Raw genomic sequence first — 26,084 nt, 5'->3', positions numbered from 1 at the left:
GAGACAAGATAAAGATATAAGAACACACCAGTTTTCCAATTTTTCTTCAATAAGGTGAAAGCAGTACCTTGCATTTATACAGTGCTTCATAATTTATAAAGTACTTGCACGTAAATTCTTTGACTTATAATCTTCATAAATATTCTCTAAAGAGAATAGGGCACGTTATAGGCAAGAAAACAGGTCCAGAAGTTAAATGCTTTGCCCTTCTTAAAACTTCTAAATCTCAGCTCTTTAAGGATCTGGGAAGACCCTTTTGTTGTTATTTCTGCTACACTGTGATCATATAGTTTACCTGACATATGTTGAGACAAGAACAAGATTACTTTTAGAATTAAGGAAGTATAAGCTTTATTGTTGTTGTTCTTAGCTGCTGTAGAGTTAGTTGGCCACTGACTCATGGCGACCCATGCACAGTGGAACAAAGCACTGCCCAGCTGTGCGCCACCCTGGTGATCAATTGTGGATTGGACCATTGTGATTGATAGGGTTTTCTGATATGGTTGATCTTCTGAAGTAGAGCACCAGGCCTTTCTTCCTCGTCCATCTTAGCCTGGAAGCTCCACTGAAGCCTGTTCACCATTATAGCAGCATGCTAGCTAGCCTCCACTGACAGCAAGGTGGTGGCCACGTGTGGAAGACAAGAATTCAACCACTGGAACACCACTGCCCGCATATAAACCTTATTGAGATTCTTATTTATGTCCTAGGAAATAAATACAACACTTTTTTTCTTTTAGGGAAAATCCAGAAAGAACTTTTGATTTGGTATTGAAAGTGAAATGTCATGCTTCTGAAAATGAAGGTATGTGTGTTTTGTTAATTTTTAAAATCACTGAGCTTGTCAAAAGAAGTGTTATTGTTGTAGACTGCTGAAGCCTGATAGTTTTGGGACAATAATAGTGTTAAATGTGTATTCTGCAGCTAGTGTCTCAGGTTGCTGGCGATAAAATAGTTGATGAGGTCTTTGCCATGGGTTATAGAAATTCTGAATGTTGTCTGGGCAGCTTGAATTTCATCTGTGTTGCTAAGCCCAAATAACTGACAATTCAACTTTGCCAGTTGTTGATGAGGTTATCTTTAGTTTTGGTGAAAGGACTAGTCTTCATTTTCTTTGAAAATTTGGATTTTTTTTTTTTTTTTTGAACATTAGGGGAAATTCTCTCAGTACCAATGGAAGCCACACCAATTGCCTTCTAGTGTTTCCGGGATGCAGAATTCAGACTGAGTAGGCTCTTCTGTTAGATTTACTTTTGTGACATAACACTCTTAGAGGAAGGCAAACAACCAAACAACAGTGCGACATTATTCAGAAGTGTTTCAGCTGTCTGTTCTATATAATTTCCTGAAAAGGCAAGGAAACTTTAGTATTGTGATTTTTGCTAGTTTCACCCTCTTCCCATTTGACAGTGGCAGAAAAGGATAAGGAATTTCTCTTCTGCCTTTTCTGTTTTTTAATGTGTCCTTATGTGGTTCGTTTTCACAGACATCTGCAATGTATGATTTAATTTCAGTGTAGTTAGACTCTAGATTGCATGACGATTAAGCGTGGAATTTTTGTGGAGTCTAGCCATTCTAAGGTCTCAGCGGAAAGTCGGCTGACACTTTTAGGTCTAGAAACTGACCTTGGCAGCAATTACACGCTCTAGAGCAATCTGGGGCTGCACACCTTAAAACAGAGGAGCCCAATGAAGCTGTGGTCAGAGGCCTGGCTAATTTTAGGTAAAAAGGCACACACATTCTTGGCTCCATGAGCCCCACCAGCTGCACTGCTGGCCTGTTTGAACTACAGTTGTGGTCAGGCTTGCCTCTTGGCAAGGAGTGAGCCTAGGTTGCATAGGGCAGCGTCTTTGGATTTAAAGGGTTACCATTTGGCCTTTTATGCAGTGAAGTTTGTCCATTTGCCTTCTTTCCAGGCCCAACCGATTTCTCTCTAGACTCAAATGGATTCATTATTTTTTTCAGGTCCAATTTAAACCTATCCTAAGTGCATTTATAGCATGAGTAAATCTTTAAAATACCGTAGCAGTAGCTGAAGTTAAGCTTACCCGCACTGTATGTAAAGCAGGCTAAATTCCTTTGGGCAATATGCATTCTTTTTAATTTTAAATACATGCTAAAGTTATCTTGATAAAAGGATCTATATGCACGCTGAAGTTATCTTGATAAAAGAATCTGTCTGCTCCATATAACACCAGACCTGTGTATGTCCAGAGATTGTGACTTCTCCATAAAGACTTAAAGTGTTTTAATCCCTCCTACCTTGGAGCTTTGGAGCTACAGCTGATAGCCAAAAGATCCACAGTTCAAACCCACCAGCCGCTCCTTGGAAACCCTATGGGGCAGTTCTACTCTGTCCTCTAGGGTTGCTATGAGTTGGAATTGATTCAACAGCAGTGGGTTTGGTTTTTGGGTTTACCTTCCTTTGGGAACCCTGGTGGCACAGTGATTAAGAGATCAGCTGCTAACCAAAAGGCTGCCAGTTTGAATCCACCAGCTGCTCTTTGGAAACCCTATGGGGCAGTTCTACTCTGTCCTATAGGTTTGCTATGAGTCCAGATTGACTCGACAGCAGCGGGTTGGTTTTTGAGTTTTTACCTTCCTTTGCGCTTTTCCATTTTTCAGGAACTAGTTGTTCTAATTTGTACCTTCTACTTTTTACCCTTCTTTTATTACCTCCCTGCCTTTTTGACTGTTGTTATTGTTTAAATCACTACTTACACCTTCTCTTGTATTATAACAGCTTATCCAGCGTGGTGAAGTTGGAAATATAATAAAGACTTAAAAACTTTTGGCCTCCCTATACCCACTGCCATCGAGTCGATTCCGACTCACAGCGACCCTATAGGACAGAGTAGAACTGCTCTGTAGAGTTTCCAAGGAGCGCCTGGCGGATTCGAACTGCAGACTGCTTGGTTAAGTGCTACGGCTCTTAGTCACTACGCCACCAGCGTTTCAGTTAATCCATTCTAACTATGTATACCGTTAATACAAATAACTGGCAGCAGATTCTAAAGATTTTTTTTAAAAAGCTGAACTACGTAAAAAGCATTAACAACCTTTCTTTTTTGATTGTGGCATAAGTGGTATGAATATAACTAATATTTTAGAGTCTGACACGTTAAATTTTTTGTGCCCTGAAAAGTAACTCGTTGCCATTGAGTCGATTCTGACTTATAGCGACCCCATAGGAGGGGATAGAACTGCCCCATAGGGTTTCCAAGGAGCGGCTGGTGGGTTTGAACTGCCGCCTTTCGGGGTAGCAGACAAGCGCTTTAGCCGTTGCTACAAATAGGAGGGTTGTGTTGTTGTCGTTCCTTGCTGTGGAGTTAGCTCCTGCTATCGGCACCCTTGAAGAGGGCTCCAAAAGTCGGGCTGTATGTCAAGTAAGGGGATTGATCTTTTTAGACTGTTGTATTAATTTTCTGCTTTACTGTTACATATCATAGGGAAAAATGTCCATAAATTAAAGAAGTTATTGGAATATTCCTTTTTAATGGTCAATAACCTATTGTGTTTGTTTTAATAAGAGTATGATTATATCAGTTTAAAGTAGAATAAAATATTCTTTGCTAACATTTAAATTAGGATGGATGAAACTATGTGGTAGTAATAGATCTAGAACACAAAATGTGTAAATTAGGATGCTTTTGGATACACATGTAAAACTGGTTTAGGAAGTCCCTAGGCAAGTCATCAAAGATCCACATTCTTTTTGCATCTCAGCTTTGTCACCCACAGTAATGGTTTCATATGAAAGCTTAGATTCCTTGTGGTTATAGGATGGTGGTCAGTAGAAGTTGGCACTCAGCCTTTTTGTGGTGATGGGGGTGGCAGACACTGACTTCTCATGGCTCTCTGTAGAGCCAGAAAGTTTCATTTCCAGAAGCCCATGGAACACCTCTCCTTGGAGTCTGGTGGCTCAAGGTGACATGGGCCTGATCATTTCTGAAATAACCATTGGCAGGGGCAGAGATGGAAGTGTGAGGTGGCCAGATTATTGTGATTGGCTTACTAAAAAATTGGCAAAGAATAGATGGGAAATCAGTGAAAATGTTCTTTGTAAGATGTTTCTCAGGTTGTTGATTTATTTTTTGATGACTGAGTAGAAAATACAATGCTCGGGGTAAACTTGATTTAGACTAAGATTGGTACTATCATGTTAAGATATATGGCAAATTTCTCTTGTTTACTTTTTAATAGAAAACAATCAAATTGCTCCATTTATCTTGAATGACTTAGATGATAGGAAACCCTGGTGGTGTAGTGGCTAAGTCCTATGGCTGCAAACCAAAAGGTCAGCAGTTCGCATCTACCAGGTGCTGCTTGGAAACTCTATGGGGCAGTTCTGCTCTGTCCTGTGGGGTCGCCATGAGTCGGAGTCAACTTGATGGCAATGGGTTTGGGTTTTTTGGTTTGAAGGCATCACCTTGATTTTCTTGGAAAAAACACATTTTAGAATACTCTGGGAAATACAGTTCTCATATGGACGGCTCCACAGATTAAAAAATTGCCTCGAGAGGGATTGATAGTGTTACTTTATAGTGTCCCTTTTGCGTTAGTAGAATTGGTTCTGGTGGTGTCCAACATACTGGTTGGGCATCTTTTAGTGGAGGTCTCCTGGCTAGGAAAATCTCACTAATAACTTCTGCTCCAAGTAAGTATTTGAGAGAGAAGCACCAAAGCGTAGATTTTAATGTTCTTCCAGTTAGAACTCCAAGCTAATTGCCGTAGTCACTCACTGCTTTCTTTCTAACTTCCCAGCAGGCAGGGAAGTATAGCCAGTAGTGATGACATCTCCTCAATTTTAGTAATAGAACTTATTGTTACCATACTGCTCCGACTTTCCCTGAAGTGGTTCAGGACTTCAAGGAGATGAAAAGTAACTCTTCCTCCATAAAAGACTGAAGATACCTCCCTTAAGGGTTTCTCTTCCAGACAGTGAGTGCTCTTGGTACTCTAGCTTTCTCTTTTCTGTTTTGTTGATAACCTACCCCTAGTAGTACCAGTAATAGTTAACATTTATGTAACACTTACTTTGTATTGGTGCAGTCCTGGGTGTTTTACATGTTCTCTTTAAGCCTCACAACAGTCCTACAAAATAGGAAATGTTATATTCTCAATTTTACACGTGAAGAAATTGAAGCACGTAGAAATTAAGAAACTTGCCCACAGTCACCTCGTAAGTTGTAGATCTGTGATTTGAGCTCAGGTTGTCTGGCTCCAGAGTTTGTATTTTAATCACTGTATCGCTTTTCATGGTGTAGTGACCTCACATAAGTTCCTTATAAGCTGTGGTGAAAGCGCCTGGCTGGTAACCGAAAAGTCAAAGGTTTGAACCTACCAGCCGCTCTGCAGGAGGAAGATGTGGCAGCCTGCATCTGTAAAGATTTACTGCCTTGGAGGCCTGTGGGGCAGCTCTACTCTGTCCTGTAGGGTCTCTATGAGTTGGAATCCACTGGATGGCAATGGGTTTGGTTTTGGTTGGTAGGGAATATTAGAGTATACACTATATATGGCCTGGGTAATTTTTTTTTTTTAAAAGAGGAATAGAGTATATTCCCTAAAATCAATGAATTTAGTGTTATGCCTGGAATCCTTGGAAACTCTACGGGGTGGTTCTACTCTGCCCTGTAGGGTCGCTATGAGTCGGAATCGACTCGACGGAACTGGGTTAGTGTTATGCCTGGAATCCTTGGAAACTCTACGGGGCAGTTCTACTCTGTCCTGTAGGGTCGCTGTGAGTCGGAATCGACTCGATGGCGCTGGGTTAGTGTTATGCCTGGAATCCTTGGAAACTCTACGGGGCGGTTCTACTCTGTCCTGTAGGGTCGCTGTGAGTCGGAATCGACTCGATGGCGCTGGGTTAGTGTTATGCCTGGAATCCTTGGAAACTCTACGGGGCGGTTCTACTCTGTCCTGTAGGGTCGCTGTGAGTCGGAATCGACTCGATGGCGCTGGGTTAGTGTTATGCCTGGAATCCTTGGAAACTCTACGGGGCGGTTCTACTCTGTCCTGTAGGGTCGCTATGAGTCGGAATCGACTCGATGGCACTGGGTTAGTGTTATGCCGTTAAAACAGTTGCTGAGCTTTTCCTTGTGGTTACTCTGGCTCAGGAGATTCTTCTCACCTCCCACTCCTCTTTTTTTTATTTTATTTTAAGAATGCACACCTTCATCTTTAGTGAATGTTTGATCTAACCATTCTAGCTATTTATGAGTAGTTTCCACATCTTTAGCAAATCTTGTCTTCTGTATTCCTTTCTGTTTGCCTAGAATAATTTCTCTCAGGAATGAATCCCTCTTTGCTGCCGACTTTGCACTTTGATCAGTCCTTCCAGTCAAGTACGATAGCATCCATCTTTCTGATACCTAGCTCATATTAACCGTTGACCTGCCTTTCACTCTTTTTTTAAATCAGAACCTGAAGCCAGAGCATTCTAACTTGGCCAGGTTTTACATTTGGTAACTTTCCATCTTTAGGGATACCATCTGCACTAGAATCCACAACATCTTACTTCTGCTTGTATTTTAGCACTTGTGGTCTTATAGATGGAAACCCTGGTGGTGCAGTGGTTAAGAGTTAGGCTGCTAACCAAAAGGGTGACAGTTTGAATCCACCAGGTACTCCTTGGAAACCGTGTGGAGCAGTTCTACTCTGTCCTATAGGGTTGCTATGAGTCGAAATTGACTTGACGGCAGTGTGTTGGGACTTACAGATATTTATCTAAATGTTTGTCCCCCTTGAAGTAAGCTCTTCGAAGTCTGTGCCATAACTTAGTAATTTGTGTCCTTACAGGAAAAGCCTAGCATAGAGTCTGACACATTTAATGAATATTCACATTAGAAAGAAACTGAACGGCATAATGCCTGGCCATTGAAGAAATCAAAGCTGGTCAGATTAATTCACAGAGACATACTTGTAGAAGTGACCTTGAATGTGTGCTGGTATGACATTAGCAGGTACATTAGAAATATACTCTCATATATACCTTGGACTGGACTATTTTGGGTTTTTTTTTTTTTTATGCTCAAGCTCTCCTCCCTTCTCACATCACAAGGTTTGTAGGGGTAGTTGCCATGTGCTTATGGAGGCTACCTCAGAACCCATCCATATCCAACCACACACACTAAAAACCTAATAAAACCCTAACATTTAGAAAGCAGTGCTTTGATGAATCATACATATAATAAAGTGGTTTGAAGACTTCACGTTATTGCCCCAAATGGAAAAAATCTGTAAGGTCAACAGCTTAAAAGTGTGGTTACCACGATAGTTCATTTTCCTGTTGCTTTGCACTCATTGAAGAACTCACAGATGCACTAGAATAAATTTGAGTAATCTGGACTTTATATCCTTGTTGAAGAAAATGAAATGATTTCATTTTCTCATAATTGGGACATACCAGGGACAAAATTTAATGTGACTCTTTAGAGCCTTATCTTTGGGATATGCCATTTTGTTGGATGTACTTAAGAATAAGGTACTTTTGTATTTGGCTTGGGCGTTATATCCTCCTCCTCATACCTGCCTGCAAATGTAAAAGTAAATCAGATTTCATCGTTTGGTATTTTTTGATTAATACTTTGATAGGGATTTTGCAGAGCTTATATTTTAGTAGTTTGATTTTAAATTGTCTCATTAGGTACTTTTATTTGTTCACATGTTCTATTTTCCTGTTTTAATCCCAGGCGACCTCTTGATTTTTAATACTAACAGTCCCCACTTGTTACACATGGGAGGCAGCATCTCCACGCAGTTTTCCTCACAGTGGCCTGTTCTCTCAGACAGTTATTTGGCCACTGCTGTGTTGCCATGGTACAACAAGTTTGTTCAGATTTCTTCCTGGAACTTTCTTGTTTTCTTGACTTTCAAGGTAGCATGTTCCTGATGAACGTTTTGTAATAGTCTCTCATTTGGAGATTTTCTAATGTTCAAACAATGTCTCATTTTCTTTTCTTCCAAATTTTTATTTTCCATTTGTAAGTTAGAGGGCAGTAATTTATCTTGTATAATCAACGTTTTAAAAGTGTATATAAGATATTAAAAAAAAAATAGTAGGAGGCATTTTTTGGGTGCTTTACGCAGGTGGCCATGGTATTATTTTAGATAACAATGAAAATCAAAGGGACTAAGTGCGAAGTATATTCTTAGTCATTTCCAAAAGAATCACACTTTACTGGAAATAAATTTTATTTATTTATTTTTTAATGTGCTTTAGATGAAGATTTACTGAGCAGATTAGTCTCTCATTAAGCAATTAATACAAATATTGTTTTATGACATTGGTTGCCAACCATGCGACTTGTTAACATTCTCCCCTTCTCGACCTTGGGCCCGCCATTTCCCTTCGTCCAGCTTTCCTGTCCCCTACTGCCTTCTCGTCTTTGCGCCTGGGGTGATGTGTCCATTTAATCTCATATACATGGTTGAACTATGTGTATTTTTGTTTGTTTTATGGGCCTGTCTAAGTTTTGGCCAAAGGGTGAACCTTAGGAATGACTTCAGTACTGAGTTAAAAGGGTGTGGGAATAAATTTTTAAGTTCAAAACCTTTACCCACTTTCGAACTCATAGATTTATGCTAAAGGACGTTATAGAAACTAGGAGAGTTGTTTTGATTTTTAATTTTTTAAAATGTTTTTACTCTGGAGCCGGAAAGGATTCAAAATAGCTTTGAGAAGGTCCTGAAGTACCAGGGTGTTCTATATTGTTAGGTTGAATGGTTTTCCCATTGTTATATTTGTTTTGAGTGTATTTGGACTCCTAGCTTGTATGAATTAAGGATAAGTTGATTTATTTCAGGTAGTGATTTACATTCATCTGCAGAGAGGGTGGAAACCCTGGTGGTGTAGTGGTTAAGTGCTATGGCTGATAACCAAGAGGTCAGCAGTTTGAATCGGCCAGGCGCTCCTTAGAAACTCTATGAGGCAGTTCTACTCTGTTCTGCAGGGTCGCTGTGATTTGGAATCAACTCAATGGCAGTGAGTTTGGTTGTTTGAGACAGAGAGGGTTGTCTTGGTTCACATTTACTTGGTAGACCAGTCATTGGCCATGTGGGGGAACTTGCCAAAAATGGCCCTGTGTTGATTATTCAAGATTTTTAGGAGGTTTCTACCATTTGGGGTAGGTCCCTGGGTGGTGCAAATGGTTTGTGCTTGATTACTAACCGAAAGGTTGGCAGATGGAACCCACTGAGAAGAAAGGCCTGGCTATCTACTTCTGTAAAGATTACAACCAAGGAAACTCTACGCAGCTCAGTTCTACTTTCTTACACCTAGGGCCTCCATAAGTTGGAATCCACTCAATGGCAACAGGTACCACTTAGGGTATTTAGGATACCACTTGGGGTGTTAAGGCACATGGCAGTAGAGAACAGTAGAATAGTATAACTAGAAGTTTCCTTAAAGAGCAACTAGTAAATAACCCCTTAGAGGAGAAATTACTTTGATGCCCTTCAATTCCTGAAGCCCTTCTGTTGTCATCCTGCATGTGCCATTGTCATTATGCTGCCTGGTGACTGCGTAAAGACCAGCATTATACAGGCCTGCTCTATCCCAAACAAGCTTCATTTTAAAATTACTTCTCACCACTCTTCAAATAAAAATTCCTTAATGTATTTATCTGATTAAAATAATTCCCTGTGAGGTGTGAATAACTGATAGCCCTCAAGGGAGCATTTTAATTTTAAAGGGAGCTTTGTAAATGAATTAAAAAGGTACAGGTTGATTTAGTTGGAAGATCTCTGAACTAAGGATCAAATGTACCTCTGTCTAATTCTAGTTAGGTTTTGCCATCTCTCACGTATGTATTGATGTTCTATTTGTAATTTGTGATTAACAGCTTTAGTAAGTTTGTAAGTATATTTAGTCAGAGTATTTGTTCAGTGAATTTCATTAAGACTTTGTTTAAAGTTTCCAGTTAATCAAATAAAACTATAACATCAGGGTTACAGTGCCTTAGTTATCAATTTATTTTCTCTGATTAAACTTCAAGTTAGATGTTTTCAGGATACATATGTTTTACAGAAATAGTAATAAAAACTATTTGGTATTTACTATATGTCAGGAGGAGCCCTGATGGCACAGTGCTTTAAGCATTTGACTGCCAACCAAAAGGTTGGCAGTTCAAATCTACCAGCGGCTCCTTGGAAACCCTGTGGGGCAGGTCTGTTCTGTCCTATAGGATCTCTATGACTCAGAATTGACTTGATGGCCATGAGTTTGGGTTTTTTTTTTTTTTTGGTTATATGTCAGGAACTGTATCAAGAGCCTACATGTCCCATTTACCTTCACTACAAGCACCTTGTTAATTCATTCAGTGAATGTTTCTGAGTGTCAGTTTTGGGTCAGGCACAGATGAAAAGCAGTTAAGAAGATCACTTTCTCAGAAGGGAAGTGTCAGTTTCAAATCAATGATTATAATACAGTGTAGTAAAACCCTATGGAGCAGTTCACTATGGGTCGGAATCGACTTGGTGGCAACTAACAATAACAAGAAAGGGCTGTGATAGAGGATGCCCAATATGTAGCAGGAGGAGAGGTCACCTAACCCAGCTCAGTCAGTGTGTGGGGGGCATAGGTGACAGTGGAGGAGTGGGAGAGTCAGGGGTAGCTGTGAGGTGAGGGAGGAGGGATGGTTAGACATCCGTTCACAGCTCTCAGTTGGGTATCAGGTGGTTACCTTTTGCTAAAGTAAGTTGGACTTTTACTTTATATTTAAAATCTTGAGTAAATAGTTAAGAATGTAATGCTTTTGATAAAAATATTTAACATCTAATGAACGTCAGGAAGGCGCTCTCTGCTACTATGTAGTCTGCCTTGGGATAGGGAGTTGTCTGGCTTAATTTTGTTTACCCAGAGCCTAGAACATTGTCTCACCCATAGCATATGCTCAGTTGCATTATTGAAGTACTGTGATTGAGGTACTGAGATGGCTTTTATTTTATTTATTTATGGAGCCCTGGTAATGTAGTGATTAAGAGCTGTGGCTGCTAACCAAAAGGTTGGCAGTTCGAATCTACTAGCTGCTCCTTGGAAATTCTATGGGGCAGTTCTGCTCGGTCCTGTAGGGTTGCTCTGAGTCAGAATCGACTTGACGGCAAAGGGTTTTGTTTTTGTTTATGACTGAGGTACTGAGATGGCTTTTACATTTTTTTTAATGCTTCCTACTTTAATTAAAAGTTATTTTCAATTTTAAAATTATTTCAAAGTTACAGAAAAGTTGTAAGAATATTACAAAGAACTCTTGTGTTTACTTCTTCACCCAGATTTGCCAGTTCTTTTAACGTTTTTATCTTAATATGGCATATCATCTTGTCCATCTAGCCATCTATATCTATCTATTGATATGTAATTTGAATCATTTCAGAGAAGTTGTAGACATACGTTGTTTTACCCCTAAATACTTGAGAGTGCATTTCTTAAGGACAAGGACATTCTCTTACGTTACCACGGTATAAGTATCAAAATCGAGGAATTTAACAATTTTTTAATGTACAATCCACATTCAGAATTTGCCAGTTGTCCCAATAATGTCCTGTAGAGCAATATTCTTTTTTTGGTTCACATGTTACTTTTTTTTTTTTTTGTATAAATGATCTTATTTAATGTTACAGACGTTCATTTATTTGTTTTCACAACTGATATCGTATTATCATACTTCCTGTCCCTCACTTTTTCTCCTTAATATATCTTTTTTTAAAAATAATTTCTATTGTGCTTTAAGTGAAAGTTTATAAATCAAGTCAGTCTCTCACACAAAAACCCATATACACCTTGCTACACACTCCCAATTACTCTCCCCCTAGTGAGACAGCCGGCTCTCTCCCTCCACTCTCTCTTTTCGTGTCCATTTCACCAGCTTCTAACCCCCTCCACCTTCTCATCTCCCTTCCAGGCAGGAGATGCCAACATAGTCTCAAGTGTCCACCTGATCCAAGAAGCTCACTCCTCACCAGCATCCTCCGACCCATTGTCCAGTCCAATCCATGTCTGAAGAGTTGGCTTCGGGAATGGTTCCTGTCCTGGGCCAACAAAAGGTCTGGGGGCCATGACCACTGGGGTCCCTCTAGTCTCAGTCAGACCATTAAGTCTGGCCTTGTGAGAATTTGGGGCCTGTACCACACTGCTCTCCTGCTCCCTCAGGGGTTCTCTGTTGTGTTCCCTGTCACGGCAGTCATCGGTTGTAGCCGGGCACTATCTAGTTCTTCTGGTCTCAGGATGATGTAGTCGCTGGTTCATGTGGCCCTTTCTGTCTCTTGGGCTCATAATCGCCTTGAGTTCTTGGTGTTCTTCATTCTCCTTTGATCCACGTGGGTTGAGACCAATTGATGCATCTTAGATGGCTGCTTGCTAGCGTTTAAGACCCCAGACACCACTCTTCAAAGTCGAATGCAGAATGTTTTCTTAATAAATTTTATTATGCCCATTGGCTTAGATGTCCCCTGAAACCATGGTCCCCAGACCCCTGCCCCTGCTACGCTGGCCTTTGAAGTTTATTCAGGAAACTTCTTTGCTTTTGGTTTAGTCCAGTTGTGCTGACCTCCCCTGTATTGTGTGCTGTCTTTCCCTTCACCTAAAGTAGTTCTTATCTACTATCTAATTAGTGAGTACCCCTCTCCCACACACCCCCCCCATAACCACGAAACAATATTTTCTTCTCAGTTTAAACTATTTCTCAAGTTCTTATAATAGTGGTCTTATACAAGATTTGTCCTTTTGCAACTGACTAATTTCACTCAGCATAATGCCTTCCAGGTTCCTCCATGTTATGAAATCTTTCACAGATTCCTCACTGTTCTTTATTGATGCGTAATACTCCATTGTGTAAATATACCATAATTTATTTATCCATTCATCCATTGATGGGCCCCTTGGTTGCTTCCATCTTTTTGGTATTGTAAACAGTGCTGCAGTAAACATGGGTGTGCATATATATGTTCGTGTAAAGGCTCTTATTTCTTTAGGATATATTCCAAGGAGTGGGATTGCTGGATCGTATGGTAGTTCTTCTTCTAGCTTTTTAAGGAAGTGCCAAGTCGATTTCCAAAGTGGTTGTACCATTTTACATTCCCACCAGCAATGTATAAGTGTTCCAGTCTCTCCACAGCCTCTCCAGCATTTATTGTTTTGTGTTTTTTGGATTAATGCCAGCCTTGTTGGAGTGAGATGAAATCTCATTGTAGTTTTGATCTGCATTTCTCTAGTGGCTAATGATTGTGAACATTTCCTCATATATCTGTTAGCTACCTGAATATCTTCTTTAGTGAAGTGTCTATTCATATCTTTTGCCCATTTTTTAATTGGGCTACTTGTCTTTTTGCAGTTGAGTTTTTGCAGTATCATGTAGATTTTAGAGATCAGGCACTGATCAGAAATGTCATAGCTAAAAACTTTTCCCCAGTCTGTAGGTAGTCTTTTTACTCTTTTGGTGAAGTCTTTGGATGAGCATAGGTGTTTGATTTTTAGGAGCTCCCAGTTATCTAGTTTTTCTTCTACATTCTTTATGATTTTTTGTATACTGTTTATGCCATGTATTAGGGCTCCTAATGTTGTCCCTATTTTTTCTTCCATGATCTTTATCGTTTTAGATTTTATATTTAGGTCTTTGATCCATTTGAGTTAGTTTTTGTGCATGGAGTGAGGTATGGGTCTTGTATCATTTTTTTTGCAGATGGATATCCAGTTATGCCAGCACCATGTGTTAAAAAGACTGTCTTTTCCTCACTTAAGTGTTTTGGGACCTTTGTCAAGTATCAACTGCTCATATGTGCATGGAGTTATGGCTGGATTCTCAATTCTGTTCCATTGGTCTATGTATCTGTTGTTGTACCAGTACCAGGCTGTTTTGACTACTGTGGTGGTATAATAGGTTCTAAAATCAGGTAAAGTAAGGCCTCCCACTTTGTTCTTCTTTTTCACTAATGCATTATTTATCCGGGGCCTTTTTCCCTTCCATATGAAGTTGGTGATCTGTTTCTCCATCTCATTAAAGAATGTCCTTGGGATTTGGATCGGAATTGCATTAAATGTATAGATCCCTTTTGGTAGAATAGACATTTTTATAATGTTAAGTCTACCTATCCACGAGCAAGGTATGTTCTTCCACTTATGTAAGTCTCTTTTGGTTTCTTCCAGAAGTGTTCTCTAGTTTCCTTTGCATAAGTCTTTTACGTCTCTGGTAAGATTTATTCCTAAGTATTTTATCTTCTTGGGGGCTATTGTAAATGGCATTGATTTGGTTATTTCCTCTTCGATGTTTTTTTTTGTTGGTGTAGAGGAATCCAACTGATTTTTGTATGTTTATCTTGTATCCCAATACTCTGCTGAACTCTTCTCTTAGTTTCAGTAGTTTTCTGGAGGATTCCTTAGGGTTTTCTGTGTATAAGATCATGTCATCTACAAATAGAGATACTTTTACTTCTTACTCACCAATCCGGATGCACTTTATTTCTTTATCTAGCCTAATTGCTCTGGCTGGGACTTCGAGCACAATGTTGAATAAGAGTGGTGGTAAAGGGCATCCTTGTCTGGTTCCCGATCTCAGTGGGAATGTTTTCAGGCTCTCTACATTTCAGGTGATGTTGGCTGTTGACTTTGTATAAATGCCCATTATGTTGAGAAATTTTCTTTATATTCCTATTTTGCTGAGAGTTTTTGTCATGAATGAGTGTTGAACTTTGTCAAATGTCTTTTCTGCATCAATTGATAAAATCGTGTGATTCTTGTCTTTTGTTTTATTTATGTGGTGGATTACATTAATCATTTTTCTAATGTTGAACCATCCCTGCATACCTGGTATGAATCCCACTTGGTCATAGTGAATTATTTTTTTGATATGTTGTTGAATTCTATTGGCTAGAATTTTGTTGAGGACTTTTGCATCTACATTCATGAAGGATATAGGTCTATAATTTTCTTGTGGTGACTTTACCTGGTTTTGGTATCAGGGATATGGTGGCTTCATTGAATTCCATCCTTTTCTATGCTCTGAAATACCTTTAGTAGTGGTGGTGTTGACTCTTCTCTGAAAATTTGGTAGAACTCTGCAGTGAAGCCATCCGGACCAGGGCTTTTTTTTGTTGGGAGTTTTTTGATTACCTTTTCAATCTCTTGTTTTGTTATGGGTCTATTTAGTTGTTCTACCTCTGTTTGTGTTAGTTTAGGTAGGTAGTGTGTTTCTAGGAATTCATCGATTTCTTCTAGGTTTTCAAATTTGTTTGAGTATGGCTTTTCATAGTAATCTGATATGAGTCTTTTAATTTCATTTGGGTCTGTTGAAATATCGCCCATCTCATTTCTTATTCGGGTTATTTGCTTCCTCTCCTGTTTTTCTTTTGTCGGTTTGGCCAGTGGTTTATCAATTTTGTTGATTTTTTAAAAAAACCCAGCTTTTGGTCTTGTTAATTCTTTCAATTGTTTTTCTGTTTTCTATTTCATTCAGTTCATCTCTAATTTTTATTATTTGTTTTCTTCTGGTGCCTGTGGATTTCTTTTGTTGCTCTCTTTCTATTTGTTCAAGTTGTAGGGATAATTATTTGATTTGGGCCCTTTCTTCTTTTTGGATGTGTACATTTATTAGTATAAATTGGCCTCTGAGCACCGCTCTACTCTGTCTTATAGGGTCGCTATGAGTCGGAATCGACTCGACGGCATTGGGTGGGAGCAACGCTTTTGCTGTGTCCCAAAGGTTCTGATAGGAAGTGTTTTCATTCTCATTGGATTCTATGAATTTCTTTATTCCATCCTTAATGTCTTCTGTAATTCAGTCTTTTTTGAGCAGGGTATTGTTCAGTTTCCAAGTGTTTGATTTCTTTTCCCTGCTTTTCCTGTTACTGATTTCCACTTTTATGGCCTTATGGTCAGAGAAGATGCTTTCTAATATTTCATTGTTTTGGATTCTGCTAAGGCTTGGTTTATGACCTAATATGTGGTCTATTCTAGAGAATGTTCCATGTGCACTAGAAAAGAAAGTAAACTTGGTTGCTGTTGGGTGGACTGTTCTGTATAAGTCCGTGAGGTCAAGTTGGTTGATTGTGGCATTTAGATCTTCCAAGTCTTTATTGAGCTTCTTTCTGGATGTCCTGTCCTTCACCGAAAGTGGTGTTGAAGTCTCATACTATTATTGTGGAGTTGTCTATCTCACATTTCAATGCTGATAGAGTTTGTTTCATGTATCTTGCAGCCCTGTCATTGGGTGCATAAATATTTAATATGGTTATATCTTCTTGGTGTATTGTCCCTTTAACCATTCTATAGTGTCCTTCCTTATCCTTTCTGCTGGATTTAACTTTAAATTCTATTTTGTCAGAAATTAGTATCGCCACTCCTGCTCTTTTTTGATTGGTGTTTGCTTATTTTTTTTCCATCCTTTGAGTTCTAGTTTGTTTGTGTCTCTAAGTCTAAGGTGTGTCTGTTGTAGGCAGCATATAGATGGATCTTGTTTTTTAATCCATTCTGCCACTCTCTGTCTCTTTATTGGTACATTTAATCCATTGACATTCAGGGTAATTATGGATAGGTATGAATTTTGTGCTAACATTTTGATGTCTTTTTTGTGTGTTTACAGTTTCTTTTTCGCACTTGATTTTATGTGCTGAGTAGATTTTCTTTATATATTGTCCTTTCCTCATATTTGTTGTTGTTGATTTTGTTTCTGCTGAGTATGTATTTTTCCCTTTTTTTTTTTTTTATTTTGATGAGTAGGATAGTTTGTCTCCTTTGTGGTTACCTTATTATTTACCCCTATTTTTCTAAATTTAAAACTAACTTTTATTTCTTTGTATCACCATATCTTCCTCTCCATATGGAAGGTGTATGATTACATTTCTTAGTCCCTCTTTATTATTTTAATGTTGTCTTCTTTTATATAATAACATTGCCGTTACCCTGTGTTGAGCTTTTTTTTTTTTTAATCTTGCTTTGTATTTTTGGATTTCTCTGTCTGGGTTGACTTCTGGTTGCTCTGCCCAGTGTTTTAGTCTTGGGTTGATACCTGACATTATTGATTTTCTAACTGAAGAATTCCATTTAGTATTTCTTGTAGTTTTGGTTTGGTTTTTACAAATTCCCTCAACTTGTGTTTATCTGGAAATGTCTTAATTTCACCTTCATATTTAAGAGACAGTTTTTATGGATATATGATTCTTGGCAGGCAGTTTTTTTCCTTCAGTTTTTTAAATATGTCATTCCATTTCCTTCTTGCCTGCATGGTTTCTGCTGAATAGTCCAAGCTTATTCTTATTGGCTCTCCTGTGTAGGTGACTTTTCTTTTATCCCTTGCTGCTCTTATAATTGTCTCTTTATCTTTGGTCTTGGCAAGCTTGATTATAATATGTCTTGGTGACTTTCTTTTAAGATCTACCTTATGTGGAGTTCGATCAGCATCTTGGATAGATATCTTTTCATTTTTCACAATATCAGGGAAGTTTTCTGCCAACAAATTCTCAACAATTTTCTCTGCGTTTTCTGTTATCCCTCTCTGTTCTTGTACTCTAATCCCTCGTAGGTTAGTTCTCTTGATAGAGTCCCACATGATTCTTAAGGTTTCTTCATTTTTTTAAATTCTTTTATCTGATTTTTCTTCAAATATATTAGTGCCAAGTAATTTATCTTCGAGTTCAGAAATTCTAGCTTCTACTTGCTCAATTCTGCTCCTCTGACTTTCTATTGAGTTGTCTACTTCTGTAATTTTATTGTTAATCTCCTGAATTCTTGATTGCTGTCTGCCTATGGATTTTTCCAGCTTATTAAACTTTTCATTATGTTCCTGAATAATCTTTCTAATTTCTTCAGTTGCTTTATCTGTGTGTTCCTTGGCTTGTTCTGCATATTGCCTTATTTCCTTCCTGATGTCTTGAAAGGTCCTGTATATTAAACTTTTGTATTCTGCCTCTGGTAATTCCAGGAATGCACTTTCATGTAGAAGATCCCTGGATTCTTTGTTTTGAGAGCCTGTTGAGGTGATCATGGTCTGTTTCTTTATGTGACTTGATATTGACCATTGTCTCTGAGCCATCTATAAGTTTTTATATTAGTTTATGCTTGCTTACTGTTTTGTAGCTACTTACTCTTTGTCTTGTTTTGGTATACCCCTATGGGTTGCTTGAGTGAGCTAGCTTGATTATTTTCACCTTTGGAGCTCTGGTGTCCTGTCCCCAGCTGGCTAGAGCTGTTATCGGGTATATCAGTGTAGGAGTCCATTCACTTTTCTTGTATGAATTCAGCTCAGGTGTCCAGGTAGCTGATATCAAGTGTGTGGTACAGGCTCTGTCCTACAGTCTTAGAGGGGCAGGGGTGATTGGCGTATATACCAGTATCTGATTGTAGCAGAGGGTCACACTCTGAACGAGGCAGGGTGCTGAGAACTGACCCCCAAGTGTCTCTGAGGAAAACGCATCTCTGTTCCCTACAGTGTGCTTGTGGGTGGGTTCTGCAGAGGGATTATGGGCACCCAGAGTTTTTAGTTATAAGGACTGGGAGGTACCAGTTATCTTTGGACCCCTGTCCTGGGTGGCTGGGTGACCTGAGTGGAGCTACCAGCCCTTAGGTCCCTGTTGTGGGTATGTGAGGGCCTTGTTTAATAGGCAAAGCAGTGTCAAATGTCAAACACCCAACTCTCCACTGCACAGCTGAAATGGTTGAGTTTGCCAACAAGGGTCTATTCTCCCAAAATAGGTCCATGCCGAAGGGAAAGTTGCTCAAGGTCCATGGACGGTTTATGCCTGGACTGGAGCCGCTTCTGTCCTGAGCTCCCCTGGTTAATGGAGCTAGCAAATTATCTTTTCCCTCCAGTTGCAAATTTTTTCCTTCCCCAAGGCTGGACGGATGGCTCTAGGTGCTCATTAGGGTCTATCTCAGGCCCAGGGATTCAGCTGCTGAATCCGGCTTGGAGGTGGGGGGACGCGGTAAAATATACGCAAGTACTTAGCTTTTGCCAAAGGCGCCGTTCTCCTCATGTTCCGGAGGTGTGAGTGCGTTGTGTGGCTGACTGCTTCTCCTCGAGGAAACTGTGGCCAAATGCTAGGACCAGCCCGGCGCTGCCAGTGCCTCCGCTGCTCCGGGAATGGTGCCTGAAGGCTCCCCGTGATTCAGGTCTGGTAACTCCTTTCCACTTCTGAACAGCCTCTTCCTCCCCCTGCCCCTCAGTTCATTGTCTGAGCTTGCCTTTGATGCTGAGGGTTCACAGCTTGTCACAAATATACTTGTTTCACTTGTTTTTTCGGGTCTTCGTTCTAAAGAGGGCTTGATGGAAACGTCTGTCTATTCCACCATCTTGGCTCCGCCTTGGCATGTTACATTTAGTGGGCATGTCTTTTTAGTCTCCTTTGGCCTTGAACAGTTCCTCGGCCTTTGTCTTTCATGACATGGACAGTTTTGAAGAGTACAGACCAGTTATTTTGTAAAATTTCCCTCAATTTGTGTCGGTGCGATGTATCCTCATGATTAGTTTTGGATTATGTGTTCAGGAAATGTGCTTTTCTCAGTGCATCCATTAGGAGGAACGTGTCATTGATTTATACCATTACTGGCGAGGTTAACTTTGATCATTTGGTTTAAGGTGGTATCTGTCAGATTTCTTTACCCTAAAGATATTATTCTTTCCATTTGTATTTAATAAATAATTTGTGTGGAGTTGTCTTTGAGACTATGTAAATATCCTGTTCCTCAAAAGTCTTGCCGCACACATTTTCTTTCTTTCTTTTTTATGATATTTTATTGTATTTTAGGTGAAAGTTTACACAGCAAATTAGAGTCTCATGTAACAGTTCATATGCAGATTGTTCTGTTGCATTGCTTAATATCCGTGCAGTGTGTGAGCACTCTCACCATTTCCACCCTGTCTGCCCCATTTCCATCCATCTACTTTCCTCACCCTGCCTCGCCTTCTCATCTTTGCTTTTGGGTAAATTTTGACCATTTTAGTCTTGTATAGTTGATTGTTTAAAGAAGCACATCTCTCACGGGTGTTATTGTTTATTTTTTAACCCAATCTATTATTTGGCTGAAAGGTGACCTCTGGGAGTGGCTTCAGTTCCAGGTTAAAAGGGTATTTTTAGGGTAATAGTCTTAGGGGCTCCTGTACTCTCTATCAGTCCAGAAGTCTGTTCTTTTTTTTTTTTTATGAATTTGAGTTTTTTTCTACATTTTCTTCCATTCTAATGGAAACCTTCTATTGTGTCCCTGGTCAGAATGGTTGGTAGCTGGGCACCATCTAGTTCTTCTGGTCTCAGGCTAGAAGAGGCTGTGGTTTGTGTGGGCCATTAGTCCTGTGGACTAATTTGTTCTTTGAGTCTTTGGTTTCCTTTACTCTCCTTTGCTCCAGATGGGAAGAGAGCAATAGTTGTATCTTAGATGGCCACTTGCAAGTTTCTAAGACCCCAGATGTGCTCACTGAACTGGAATGTAGAACATTGTCTTTATGAGCTAAGTTATGCCAATTGACCTAGTTGCTGTATAAGACTATGGTCCCAACCAAGCCTTCTAACCCAGTAAATCAATCCCAGTCAATTTGATTGTTTTTTTTTTTCAAGGAAGTATCCCTAACTGTGCCCCCTATGTGCTTTATTTTCTGTATGAATATATATGCAGCATATACAAACATGTATATACATATGCCCACAAATATACCTATATATGCACATGCATATATTCCCATATACCTTTCCACACCCATATAGTATATATATCTACCCGTGTTGAGATGGCTTTTAAAGAAACAACAAAACAACCCGTTGCTGTTGAGTCGATTCCAACTCATAGCGACCCTATAGGACAGAGTAGAACCGCCCCGTAGAGTTTCCAAGGAGTGGCTGGTGGATTTGAACTGCCAGCCTTTTGGTTAGCAACTGTAGCTCTTAACTACTGTGCTACCAGGGCTCCTTTTAAAGAAAAGGAGTGAAAATTACATAGGGTGTTGAGAATTTCATAATTGCTGTTAAATTCATTTCTTCTTTAAAAGTGTAATAACTTTATTGAAAGGTGAAATTTGTGAAAGTGGAGCTACAAAAGTGAAAGATATAAAAAGGAGTCGCTGAATAATAATCTTTTTGACATATGCCTTGTGGCAGTTATATTCTGTCTTGAACCAGGTTTTTATAGCCTTGCCTTATACTTATGCCTGCTAGATTTTAGGCTGTTGAGGATAAGCACCTTATCCTTCTTTGTATTGTTTTCAGACTCTGGGAAGGTGTCTTACATCTGAATGGTACACAATAATTATTAAATTATATTCTGTTATAGAGTAATATAACCAATACCTGTTTCAGATTTCTTAAAAATTTTTGAAAAGAGCTTAATGTAAAGAACCTTGAAAGGCTGTAGATTTTTATCATCACAAGTAATGGGTGCTTTATTTAAAAAGAAAACTTTTAAAAAAAAAATAGAGCTGTTGATAAACCACAGACTCTGTAACCTAGTAGTCAGAACTAGTAAAGATCAGATAGTGCCTTTTCCTCTTTCAGTTCCTTCTTCTTTATCACCTGAATCTGAAAAAAATAAAAAAAAATTAAAAAAGCACAGAGCTATCAGTTTAGTACATCTGATGGTCTTCTGTAAAGTATAAACTTAAGAAATTAGTCATTTCAAAAATAATTTTAACTTGGTTTGGTAGCAGAAGTTCAACAGCATAAGGGTGTATTTAGGATTTAAATTGAACATTAATTAAAATTAAGCAAGTTCTGTACAATTTTGTCATCTGGATAAATATAAAATTTAGACTTCTTTATTATTCTGTTAAGAGATTATTTGAAATGATTTATGAGTTTGTGTCAAAAACGTTGGTTGAAGTGAAACTCAGCTAAGTCCAGATGTATTTTAATACACTGGAATAGCATATAATTCAGTGGCCTTAGGATCTATGCATTAAAAGTAAATTTGCTGCTAATAAGCTTGCATGGAAGTGGTTCAGAAATGATTCCTAAAAATTTATTATTTTTTTTGAAATTACAGTATTTTGAGTAGGATGTGTGGAAGATGAAGTTATGTATTCCCTCCTCCCCCCAAAGTCTTGGGCTTGTTTCTATTTTATGTAAATTAAGATAATTTCTGCTCAATAAGAATTAATGAGGCTAACTTTTTTAGAAAATACTAGTGTGTTTTCTTTTGTTCTTCTTAATACTACAAAGGACTTGAGAAGTAAGGTTTGGAGTCTCAGTTTTGCTATGAAATGGTGTGATTTTGGGGATGAATACCTACAGAGTTATCGTTGACAATGAAGGGTGACACAGTTTCATCAAGATTATGTGTTGGTTGTGTTCTGTGTGTACAAGTTTAGACATGTGGAAGAAATTGTAAGCTGAGAATTGTTATGCACAAAAATAGTAGCTTCTGTGTTTTTAATGATTGCTACAGTTTAATGGTTAATAGTTACTATAGTATCATTTGTATATATAGACATTAAATGTTTACCCTAAAAGGTAGAAAGATTAATATGAAATACTAGTTAAGACACAAAACTTTAATTTATAAATATTTCCTCATTTTTAGCTTAATACTTGGAAGCAGAAATGAACTATAATATATATATATAATAGTTTACACATGTCATTGCCCTAAATTTGGTTTTGATATAATTGTCTAAAATTCATATTATAAAACCCATTTACTCACAGTTTACTTCACTTGGGAGATTATAAAGTCTTTTGGTAGTTTTTTCACTCATTTCTGTCAGGTAATGTCCAGATTAGCAATGACCATTTTGCTTATAGATGGATATAGAAAGAAGAGAGGAGATGGCCCTCATATCAGATTTTCTGCTTTAAACTTTGTATTTATTAGTACTTTTTAAATGATGTATTCAAAATAGTGGTCAAAGTATTGAAAATGAACACCTCTCATTTACCTTCTAAATCATCAAAGCAAGACTAAATTATATTTAGCATGGTTTATGGTTTATATTTTTAATTGTTCGTTGCCGTCTAGTCAGCTGTGACTCATGGCAACCCTACGTGCAACAGAACTAAACACTGCCTAGTTTCCTGCCATCTATGACTGCCAGTGTGCTTCAGTCTATTGTTGTCTTCCAACCTAGACGGCTCATCTTCCAGCACTTTATCAGACAGTATTCTGTTGTGACCCATGTAGTTTCCATTGGGTAATTTTTAGAAGCAGATCATCAGTTCTTTCTTCCTAGTTTGTCTTAGTCTGGAAGTTCTGCTGAAACCTGTCCACCAAGGGTGACCCTGTGCTTGAAATGCCAGTGGCATGGATTCCAGCATCATAGCAACACACAAGTCATCATGGTATGATACACTGACAGACGGGTATTTTAATTCTTTGAACATTTTTAATTTGTATATTACATACATTGAGTTGATTCATATTCATAGTGATCATATAGGACAGAGTAGAACTCCTCCATAGGGAGCAGATCACCAGGTCTTTTCTCCCGTGGAGCCGCAGATGGGTTCGGACCACTGACCTTTCGCTTAGCAGAGGAGCACTTAGCCATTGCACCACCAGGGCTTCTTGTGTGACAAATTATATATAATTTAAACTTACTTTAAAATGATCGTAAATATTATTAGAATTTATCTTTTTTAGATATGGCTGGATTTAATTTGATCAATATGTAAAAATTATTTATTAAAGAACCCATCGATACTTACTCTGAGTTAAAACTCTGAATTTTAAAATCTAGGGTTGCAGGGAGTGGATGATGCTGGCTTTTGCTTGATACATGGTTTGGAGGAGATGACTAAGCTGGAGCTCAGTGCTCTGTATGAGGTGTCTTCCTCCTACACGGCTATTTTTAACCCAGAAAGACAGGAGTGTTGACTCTTTTGCATGTAATGGTGTGATAAAAGGCCCTGCTTTCTACTCTCGGGACCTTTAACCAACAGCTTGGCCTAATGGAGGCCTGCTGGCTGTTTGCGGCCACCTTTGCCTGTTTGCTTCTGCGTGAGGGTGTTAAAATTTTGGAATTTCTGTTTTTGCCTTCTTTCACTTTACCTTTTGATGTATTTTTTTTTTAACCTTTTGATGTATTTGGTGTCCTTTATTCCACTCATTAGATGTTTAATATTTTTGTATTTCTTTTGAACCATTTTAACTTAATACTTTGGTTTTAATTTTACTTTGCTTCTGCTTTTTTTTTTTGTTATTTTACATTAAATTCTTTTATTCTGTTTTTAAAAGTCCTTATCCCTTTTTTTTCCATTAAAAAAATTGTTTAATACAGTAATCTCTTTTGTTTGGGAAAAGTTACAGTTTTTTAAAATTCTGTGCATAGAAATATTGAGCTCCCCCCCGCCCACCCCCCATAATGAAGAGACTAAAGCTAGGAGAAGAGGAAGCGTATTACGAAAGGTAATTGCTGTGGAAACTCTCAGAACAGACACACTGTAAGTAAAACCAATGCTTGCCTTTTGATTGAATGTGAATAGGTAGTTAAATCTGTATCTTGAGCTGAGCAGAAGAAATGGATTCGATGCCATGATTTTCTTAAAAACTTAAAATCTGGAACCCTCTTATGGATAAAACTGAATGTGTCACCTGATAGCACCATGGTAGAGAAGAAAGAATACTGGACTAAGAATTTAAACATGCTTTTGGTCCTGGCTTCACCAGTTACTAGTTGTGTGACTTTGGTCAAGTTATTTAGCTTTTATTAATATCAGTTTTCACATTTATTAAGTGTTTGCCCTGAATATCTGAAGGATTGTTATGAGAGTCAAATACATAATAGGCGTGAAAATTCTTTGTAAATTGCACTGTAAAACACTGTATAGATACAAATTTTTATTTAGTTTCTGTTGTGGTTGTAAACTCTTCAAGAGAAGGTATAATCAGCAGAAATTCAGTGTCAGTGATTAACTTTCCACCCATTTTGATGTATGTGAACAATCTGGACAAAAGTAATGATAAGGAGGTCACATAGGTTTCCTGTTTAATATTGCAGACGTGTCAGGAGCAAGGAGGATGCATTTTGGGCCGATGAGTTAGTTTCACTTTGGAAAGAATGTTTAAAACCTGTTGCTGTTGAGTTGACTTGACTCATGGCGACCTCATGTTTGTCAGAGTAAAACTGTGCTCCATAGGGTTTTCAATTGCTGATTTTAGCAGAGAATAAAAATTTGTAGCACCAAACCTGACAGCACATATTTAAGGACTTGGTGGTATCTAGAGGGATCAAACAGAACTTGGAAGTTAATATATGACCTTTCTTTAACATTCCTTGCAGATTTCTCACATGCACAAACTTCAGCAGGAAAGTGGGAATTCCACACATACGTAAACTTTCAAAGTTCTAAGAGTTAGCTATTGACAAGCAAGAAAGTTATTAGAATTTGGAATACCAGGGGTTCATGTCTAAAGAAATGAAGGTGAGGTAAGATTAAGGGTATAATTACACAAGCATAGGGCTTTCAATGGGTTTGTTATCAGGTGTGAGGTCTATGTAAACTGATACTAAATAATGAAATTTGTGAATGATCAAAAATTGTGGTGAATTCAGGGCCATTCCAATAATGACATTACTCTCACTTATTTGCATTCCTATGTAAGTTTCTTGAGTGAGTACTGAAGGAACAGTTGCCACTAGAAATTGCATGTAAACCATGGGCTGTGTCATCAATGCTGCAGAATATAGTAAGGATAAGTAACTGTGATGATTAAAAGTTACTGCAGTTTTAATTCCTAGACACATTTATTTAGGTTTTGACAAAATCTGGATTATGTGCATAGGGATGACTATTGTCTCTTTTATGAATGGTGGTGGATAATGTTTGAGAACTGCCATATTACAGGTTTAAGTCCAGAAATCAAACTTGATGCAAGATTCTGTTAAATCATTTATTTAAATCTGTTTTTTTTAAAAAGTATTTCTATAAAGTTTGTAAAGTTTTTATCTCATAAACAGATTTTAAGACCACTGCATACCGTATTTTTACGCAAATGATATGAGCCTTCTGCGTTTGTTTGCTGGCAGCGTTCTCTCCCCCTCTCTCCCAGCCCCAGAGGTATTGTCTTAAGCATGCCATGCTGATTTTTTTTTTTTTTTTTACAGCAACATGTGGTACTTGTGAGGGTGCCTTGAGTGGGGAGGGCACAGCCAGCAAACAAACTCAGAAACTGTGCATTATTT

The 26,084-nt window shown here is 38.4% G+C and overlaps 1 protein-coding gene across 10 annotated transcripts in view; it reads left to right on the top strand.

The window, feature by feature from the left end:
* DENND1B (DENN domain containing 1B) overlaps positions 1-26,084 on the top strand; it is a 306,443-nt gene that overhangs the window by 16,806 nt on the left and 263,553 nt on the right. For 7 of the 10 annotated variants that reach the window (XM_049857696.1, XM_049857693.1, XM_049857703.1 and 4 more), the window contains one exon: positions 741-805. In XM_049857696.1, the coding sequence (XP_049713653.1) occupies positions 741-805 (65 nt within the window). Of the gene's footprint in view, positions 1-740; positions 806-11,897; positions 12,040-26,084 lie in introns of those variants that run through there. The other 3 variants (XM_049857698.1, XM_049857691.1, XM_049857697.1) reach the window with 1 other exon arrangement.

The sequence above is a fragment of the Elephas maximus genome, chromosome 18 (genome assembly GCF_024166365.1).
Source record: "Elephas maximus indicus isolate mEleMax1 chromosome 18, mEleMax1 primary haplotype, whole genome shotgun sequence".
Lineage (NCBI taxonomy): Eukaryota > Metazoa > Chordata > Mammalia > Proboscidea > Elephantidae > Elephas > Elephas maximus.
The sequence above is the reverse complement of the archived record's forward strand: the minus strand, read 5'-3'. Positions and strand labels throughout refer to the sequence as shown.